This window comes from Euleptes europaea, chromosome 10 (genome assembly GCF_029931775.1).
Source record: "Euleptes europaea isolate rEulEur1 chromosome 10, rEulEur1.hap1, whole genome shotgun sequence".
Taxonomy (NCBI): Eukaryota; Metazoa; Chordata; class Lepidosauria; order Squamata; family Sphaerodactylidae; genus Euleptes; species Euleptes europaea.
This window is the reverse complement of record NC_079321.1, coordinates 35,805,814-35,813,891: the sequence shown is the minus strand read 5'-3', so window position 1 is coordinate 35,813,891 and position 8,078 is coordinate 35,805,814. Positions and strand designations below refer to the sequence as shown.

The following is an 8,078-nucleotide window of genomic DNA, read 5'->3' as shown; positions in this document are numbered from 1 at the left end:
CAATAAATCTATTTTAGCAGCTTTTCACCAACTGGTTCTAGACGTGTTAAGAGGTGACTTCTTTTCTACCGAAAGTATGCTAGGAAGCTTAGAAGGGTTGCAGCCAGCTGGTCAACACTTTAGGTGGGATGCCACAGTAAGCCTCCACAGCAGTGCATGCATTGTGCGAATTAAGGACATCTAACAACGGCCTTCAGTTAGCTTCTGTAGCTACAAAGGTGTTAAGGAATGCACAGATGACTTTTCACCCCCTGGATTTGCCTCTGCTGCCTGTACAGAGCCCACCACCACTGAATTTTGGAGAACACAAGACCACATTCACCCCCTCTGATCTTTCCCTTGGTGGCATTCCTGCACTACCGACATCCATAAATGGGACTGGGCCCTAGCGTGAGCTGTGTGTTGGAAGGGCCGCCTCTCACAATGCCAGCAGGCTCTCTGATTCCACTGTTTTCTCTCTCTCTGGCAGGGTAAGGACAAATGGGAGGAGGACCCCTTTAGCATCCAACGGGGCCTTGAGCAGTTCCGTGTCAAAGGTGCCTTTCAATCCACCGTCGGCTTCCACCTCCCCATTCTGGGAAAGGTTGAAGCACAGCATGCCAGTCCGGTTGACGCAGAAGATGGTGGTGCCCAAGGCAGCGCAGCGAAAGGGCTGGACCGGGCTGCCGCCGGGGCGCAAGGACGCGCACTGGCTCCAGCACTTGGCCACCGTGTTGTAGCGGAAGACTTCCACCCCCCCAGCCTGCCCCTGCTCCCCACGGCTGCCGCTGACATCGAAGCGGTAGATGAAGTTTTTGTAGGCCACCATGTCGGCCGAGCGCCGGCGGCTGCTGTTGTAAGGGCACTCCTGCCATTCGTCCCGCTTGGGGTCATACTTCAGCAAGCGGTAGAAGAGGGACCCGCCCGACACGTAGATCTCCCCGCTGCAGGTGGTGGCCTCGTGCGCCACGGCAAACGCGCCCTTGGGCAAGGGGGCCACCGGGGTCCACCGATCGGCCCGGGGGTCGTACTTCTCCACCGTGAAGAGGCACTCGCCCCCCACGGCGTAGAGGCAGCCGTCCAGGGCCAGGAGCTTGAGCTGGGAGCGAGGCTGCCCCATGGGCTTCACCTGGCTCCAGGTGTCGGTGGCGGGGTTGTAGCAGAAGACCTTGGCCGAGAGGCGGGCCCGCTGCTCGCCGGGCGCCGCGCAGAGCCCCCCGGCCAGGAACAGGTAGTTGTAGAGGACGCACATGGCGCAGCCCTTGGCGCTGGCCTCCTCGGGCAGGCGGCTCAGCACCCGCCACTCCTTGGCCGCCGCCTGGTAGCTGTACAGCAGGCAGGCGCCCTCGTCCAGCGACGCCCCGGAGGACGAGGAGGGGCTCTGCGGGCGGCTGCTCTCGCGGCTCTGCGGGCGGCTCCCCGCGCCGGGCCGCTCGAAGGCGTCGCTCACCTGGGCGGCCAGCAGGCAGGGCCGGCCGGCGTCGAGGCGGCGCCGCAGGATCAGGTCCCGCTCGGCGCCGCTCAGGCGGCCGTAGACGGCGGGCTCGCGCAGCACCTGCAGGTAGCGGTCGCTCATGAAGCGGTAGGCGGCCTCGCGCAGCTCGGGCAGCCGCTGCGCCTTGGCCAGCGCCAGCAGCGGCAGGCAGTTGTCGAGGCGCAGCTGGGCGCGCGCGGCCTCGGCGGCGCAGTGCAGGGCGGCGGGCATCTGCAGCACGCGCGCGCCGCTCACCACCTCGGCCAGCTGGTCGGGGCGCAGGCGGCCCATGCGCGCCGTGTACGCGAACTCCAGCAGCAGGCGCAGCGCCCCGTGGCTCACCCCCTTCACGCGCAGCACGTCCCGCGAGGCCCGCGCGCGGAAGAAGTCGCTCTGCGCCGCCAGCACCGCCTTGTGGGCCCGCAGCCGCCGCCCGCACGCCTCGATCACCAGGTCCGGCTCCTCCGACACCTGCGCGGCGCACGGGCCCGGCGGCGGCGGCGGGGGGCTGCCGGCGCCCGGCGGGGCCGCCTGGCTGCTGCTGCTGCTGCTGCTGCCGCCGCTGCTCTCCTCCTCCTCCTCCGACTCGGAGGCGGCGTCGTTGAGCTCCCACTGGCTCTGCACCACGCGGCCGCTGCCCGAGGACGAGGACGAGGAGGCGTCGGCGGCGTCGGACTCCGGCCCTTTGTCCGCGCCGGCGGGCGAGCTGAAGGCCGGCGAGGGGCTGGGGCCGCAAGGCGCCGGCGAGGGGCGCTGCGGGGCGCTCGTCTCCCCCGCGCCGCCCCCGTTCTCCTCCCCCTCCTCCTCGGCGGGGCGCCCTTCCATGGCGGCGGGAGGCTCGACGCCGCTCCCCTCCGCGCCTTTCCCCGGCGAGGCTAGCGGCGGCTCCGGCTCCGCGCAGCGCTTCTTCGCCTCGTTGGCATTCCCGTTCTCACCTGGGGGAAAGAGGGACACAAGACAGCGCTGAGTGCTGCGGCCGCGCCTCGGGCTGCACGACGGCTCGGCCAGGTCCTCCCCGGCCTCCTTCCTCTCCCCCCTCCGGGCGGCTTTGCACTTCCCCAAGCCACCCTGGGCCTCCCCCCCCCCCTTCTTTTTTTTGCTTGCTCAGCTGCTCGCTTGGCCAATTTCCGCAACGGGTCCTCGCCCGTCGAGCGAGGCGTGGCGGCGACACCAGGGGCGGCTGCAGCGCTCGCCGCTGAACTTTTGAACCGTGCCCGGGGTAGAGTTTATCTGCAGCCACCCGGCCGTTGGATCGGAGCGGAGGTTCCCTGGGCGGCGCGGCAGGAGATTAAAGTACAGTCAAATGGCTCCATAGCGAGGTGAGGCCGGATTAAACCGGCAATGGGGTTTTTTTTTGGTTAACTCTTTCAACGTAATTTTGCAGCACCGCGACACAGATTTTCATTTCCTCAGCGCGACCCATGATTACTCAGTGGATCAACAATTATCCAGCTCCCACATGCCCAACACTGCCTTTGTCTTCCCTAAATGCTAACAGAGAACTATTTAATTGGGGCCAAGATAACCAACAGTCTACACAAAGAAAAATGTAATTCTGTACATGAATCACTCCTGCATACACTTGTATAATTTATTCTGCTTTTTCTGGTTTGGAAAAAGCAAGGCCCTTAAAACCAGTGTTCTGACCCTGGGTAAGCTTGCACAGTCATCTAGCTTCTGAGATTTCACAGGGTGTAGTAGTCAAGAGTATTAGAGGGGCCATGGCTCAGTGGCAGAGCCTCTGCTGGGCATGCAGAAGGGCCCAGGTTCAATCCCCGACATCTCCAGTTAAAGGGACTAGGTAAGTAGGTGATGTGAAAGACCTCTGCCCGAGACCCTGAAGAGGCGCTGCCGGTCAGAGTAGACAATACTGACTTTGATGGACCAAGAGTCTCATTCAGTAGAAGGCAGCTTCATGTGTTCATGTGTATACTAGGATCTGAGAGAAACAGGTTCAAGTTCCCAGTCTGCCATGGAAGTTCCCTGGATGACCTTGGGCCAGTCACAGACTCTCAGCCAAACCTACCTCACAGGGTTGTTGAGGATAAAAGGAAGAGTGGAGAACAAAACTGAGTCCCCATTGGGATTGCAAATACATTGCCCTCACTCTCTAATGCCTATGTGCAGAGCCCTTGGAGAATAGAAACTTGCCTGTATGCTGAATTCCAATTAATGACCATGCTCTTCAATGGGGAGCTGATGTGCTTATATCTTATTTCTAAAGGCCAATTGCACATGTTAATACAGTAAAATAGTTCCATCCCTAGTTTAATGGACCTTATTACCAAATAAGAGTGCAGTTATGCAGCCTATGCATGATTCCTGAGAATTAACCTCAAAGTTTGGTTCGTGGCTTGTGCACTAAGTTTAATCACACAACAAAACAGTTGATGCATATATTTCAGAGCATGCACAAGTCCATCCATCCCCCACATTATAGGTGAATCTTTTACCGCCACTGTAAGGGTTTCCAAGAACTGGTCACGGTTCACAGACACTGAAAAGCTCAGTCAGGAATTGCAATTAAAATACCCAAACTCAGCCCCGTTAATGTCATACCTTCCAAATGTGTTTAAGAGCTGGTGCCAGTTACAGATCCAAATTTTGTACAATGGCTTCCAGTTCTGACAAAAAGCCAGCAGCAAATCAATATGGTACAAATTCTAGGAACCATCAATTGATACACTCCACCGGGTGCCACCCTCTTGCTATAGTCATCTATGGATCATCTATGAATGGGGAGGGAGGCCTGAAAACGCACACCATATGCAGAGCATCGAAGTCCAAATTTCCCGTGAAGTCTGCCTAAGCATTTCCCAGCCCATCCTAGAGATATATTGCCATTAAGCTAAGGCTGATTTGACAGTGGGCTGAGTGATGTTTGTAATTTTGTACAAACCATGCAAACAAGCCTCCACTATTGGGGCATAACAGAAAAAGAATAGGAAGACTTGTTGCTTTCTTACGTTAGTGTGATTAATTGCTCAAAGTGATTGTGATAAGGAGTTCCCTTCTGATTAATGTAGTAGGCTTTGATTCTTGCACACAAGAATCCGGGAGACAGTAAAGAGGATTCCCGCTTCCTAGGCAGTTTTAAGTCATGCTCTGGGGTTCCCTTCCATAACCCACTGGTAGACAGGGAAGTACAGGAAGCACATACAGTACTTTTTTGTGTTGAAGGAGTAGGCTGAGGTCCTTTTTAAAAACAATTTTGCAGGTATGGAAAAGAAGTCTATTCCCTGATGCAAACATCAAAAATGGCAGGATCACAATCTGACAATTATTTTAAAAGGAAGAAACCACTGTGTCTTTGTTATCAGAAGTGCTCAACCGGGGCGGGGGTGTCTGTGTGTGCACCATCAAGTTGCAACTGACTTATGGCAACCCTGCAGGATTTTCAAGGCAAGAGACATTCAGAGGTGGATTTGCCACTGCCTGCCTCTGCATAGGCTGAGAGTTCTGAGAGAACTGTGACTGGCCCAAGGTCACCCAGCAGGCTTCATGTGGAAGAGTGGGGAATCGAACCTGGTTTTCCTGATGAGAGTCTTACCACTCTTAACCACTACACCACGCTGGCTTAATCAGGTGGGGACATAGATATATTCAATCTTGAGTGAATTTAGGTAGCAATCTTAAGCAGGTGTACTCCAAAGTAAATCTCATTTTATTCAGTGGGTCTTAATCCCAGGAAAATTTCCTTAGGACTGCAGCCAGGCAGCCCATTCTTGGGGGGGGGGGAGGGGGGGTTACATGGCACAAGCAGCACCTCCTCCTAAATGGATTCCAGCCCCACATTGAAACCAAAAACCTGCCCTTTCCTCCAAGCCCTATGGAACTGCTCCATAGCAATCCATGGGGCTATGCCACCATTTTTGGTGGTGTAAACTGGATTACTGGCAGAGGGGGTATTCCCGGCCCAAAAGTGCATAAGAAGCTGCCTAAAGGCAGCTCCTCCCCTGGGAAGACCCCCATCGATGCAGGCACGAGGCCCCACACTGGGAAAATGTGACAGCAGCAGCTGTGCTGGCGCCCATGCAAGATCCAGCCGTACGTCTCCCCTGTGCCACTGCAGGGGTTACGCCGCCTCCTCGCCCCTTTCAGCCCTCCCTTCAGGATTGCATGGTTAATCACTTAAAATGTATTAATTGACAGCCCATTTGATTATCATAATAATACATTAGTTTATGGTCCTGCTACCTGAAGTTCTGGTGATAGATGGCATCTTTTGTACTCCTTCCACGCAAAGTGCTTGGGAAAAGTCCCTTTTTGTGAAGGTCAGAGAGTCTCAGCTATAGTCATTCCAAAATTTATTTCTATGGTTATTTCAGTGGAATAAATGAACTGCAGTACTGTACATTTTCAGAATATTTTGAAAAGCAATCCCCCATCAAGTCGGTTTTTTGGTCAGCAAGCTGGCATCAATATACTTGCATATGAGCTTCAATGAGATCTTCTGTTTCTTATGGCGTCACCATTCATCTTTCCTCCACCTGCATAATAAAAGAGTTTTGAATTTTGTCAGTTTTAAAATGAAACAATCCTCATGCCTGCTATTTGTTTGAATCAACTCTAAAGGGAGCTTTTATGTAATTACTGTAAATACTGTAATCGAGTTCCCTTTAATCCCATAAACTACACATTTGTACAGGCATTCCTCTAACCTATTATGACCCAAGGCCACAATTCCTTTTAAAAAGCCTCCTCTTTTTTATTACAAGGAAAGATGATCATGCTTTATTATAATATACTAATTAGCAAAGCTAATTATATATAGATATATAGATATAATGCATTGCTTATGGCAGTGGTTCCCAGACTTTTTGGGCCACCACCCCGTTGGCTCCACACATTCAACCCCAGCACCCCTACCCTATTCTATAAAAAGCATTATTCAAAATAGGGGTTTACATGACTCACTAAAGAAGATAATAACAATAAAATTTCAAAACAGTAACAATGAATTGCGCATCTATTCAAAATCAAACTTTTTAGTTGAAATTTATTCAACAAAACTGATAAACTTGATCCAGTGGTACCAGCTCTTCAAAGTCTGGAAAAATGTTTGGATAGTTTCACCAAATTTGCCAGCATGGTGCCATAGTTTGATCTATTGTAAATTAGTGAACGACAGTTGAAGGGGCCCACCTCTAGTGCCCCCTGCTGCCCTCTTGCCTCTTAGTGCCCCCCTAGGTAATGCCACCGCCCCCCAGGGGGTGGTACTGCCCACTTTGGGAACCACTGGTTTAGGGCAACCTCATAGGGTTTTCAAGGCAAGAAACGTAGAGAGGTGGTTTGTTATTGCCTTCCTCTGCATAACGACGTTGGTATACCTTGGTGGTCTCCCATCCAGTTACTAATCAGGGCCGACCCTGCTTAGCTTCTGAGATCTGACGAGATCAGACTAGCCTAGGCCATCCAGGTCAGGGCACAATATGCAATTAATCTTGTCTAATTTGGATGGAGATGTGCATTTCTATCTACATCAAAAGAGACATCCCATTCATTCTGCATGGCTGAAATAAACTGTGGGTACAGATGCACTGTATTCTCATTGACTGTGTACTGACGCATCAATCTCCCTTGATGGATCAGGACAGTATGCTTGCAGTCTTCAAACCCCTTTGTATGGAGAAGGCCTAAGGAACACTTTGTGAAAGTATCATAAGAAAAATAATTGGAACTTACTTATAAACTAGAGGTTTGAAAATCTAAGTCTTTAGATTTAATTTGATAATTAAGTTAATATCATCTGATGTGTAGTCCCCCTTCCACCTGGATACAATAGTACAGTAAACAGATAATTTAGGCTGCAATTAAATTAAAATTAAAACACTTTCCTAAAACGTAGGTGCCAGGTGAGCCTCAAGGGGGAGGGCATTCCAAAGATGTGCGGTTTTGTGTTACCAACTTCACCTCTGAAGGATCCTTTAAATTATTCAGTTGGTTTACATATCTGATAAGTTTAAAGAGAATGGTTAATGCTATAATGATTTTCCTCAGTTTCTTAAAGCTTCTTTCCTTGCAGTTTTAATGGGAAATTGTGCACAAGATCTGATACCTAATGTTAAAATTCATATCAACCAGTTTTGCCTACAATCCATAAACAATTTGCTGCATTTCAAAATAGGCAAGTCAGTTGTCCTTTGTCAGCATGAGTTTCATTTAAGTCACATAGCTTGTGTCAGCAGTTTATTCTGAGGATTTATTCAATTTGCTTCCTTCACCAGAAATTTACTTCAGAACATTTGTGGTATAAATTTGGCAAAGACTTTGCATTCAGGAAAATAATTTTTAATTGTTGAGGCTGCAGTTATGAAACGTTCTGTACACAGGAAGTCTTCTCAGTCAACCTAGCAGTCAATTTAAGCAAACATGAAAAAACATGCAAAAATCAGAAAGAGGGGAGTATGGATTCATGGCGGGGTCCCTAAGCCACCCCCCACAGTGCAGTCTACAAATCAGGTGAGGGGCATTAGGAATTGGGAGGGACAGATGGGAGCATTTCATATTTTGGGCAGCCCCTCCCCACAATCTGGCTTTTGATAGCCAGTGGAGAAAAGCTGTTTTATACTATTCACCCCATCCTATGGATAAAAGTCTGAGGTTTCTCCCCCCAGGCCCTTAA

The 8,078-nt window shown here is 51.4% G+C and overlaps 1 protein-coding gene across 1 annotated transcript; it reads right to left on the bottom strand.

Annotated features, from left to right (window-relative positions):
- Positions 1–403: 403 nt before the first annotated feature.
- KBTBD11 (kelch repeat and BTB domain containing 11) lies at positions 404–5,853 on the bottom strand. The gene is made up of 2 exons (XM_056856765.1): positions 5,651–5,853; positions 404–2,388 (listed from the first exon to the last, which is right to left on the bottom strand). The coding sequence occupies exons 1-2, from the start codon at positions 5,673–5,675 to the stop codon at positions 419–421; spliced, it is 1,995 nt and encodes a 664-aa protein (XP_056712743.1). The 5' UTR covers positions 5,676–5,853; the 3' UTR covers positions 404–418.
- Positions 5,854–8,078: the final 2,225 nt, after the last annotated feature.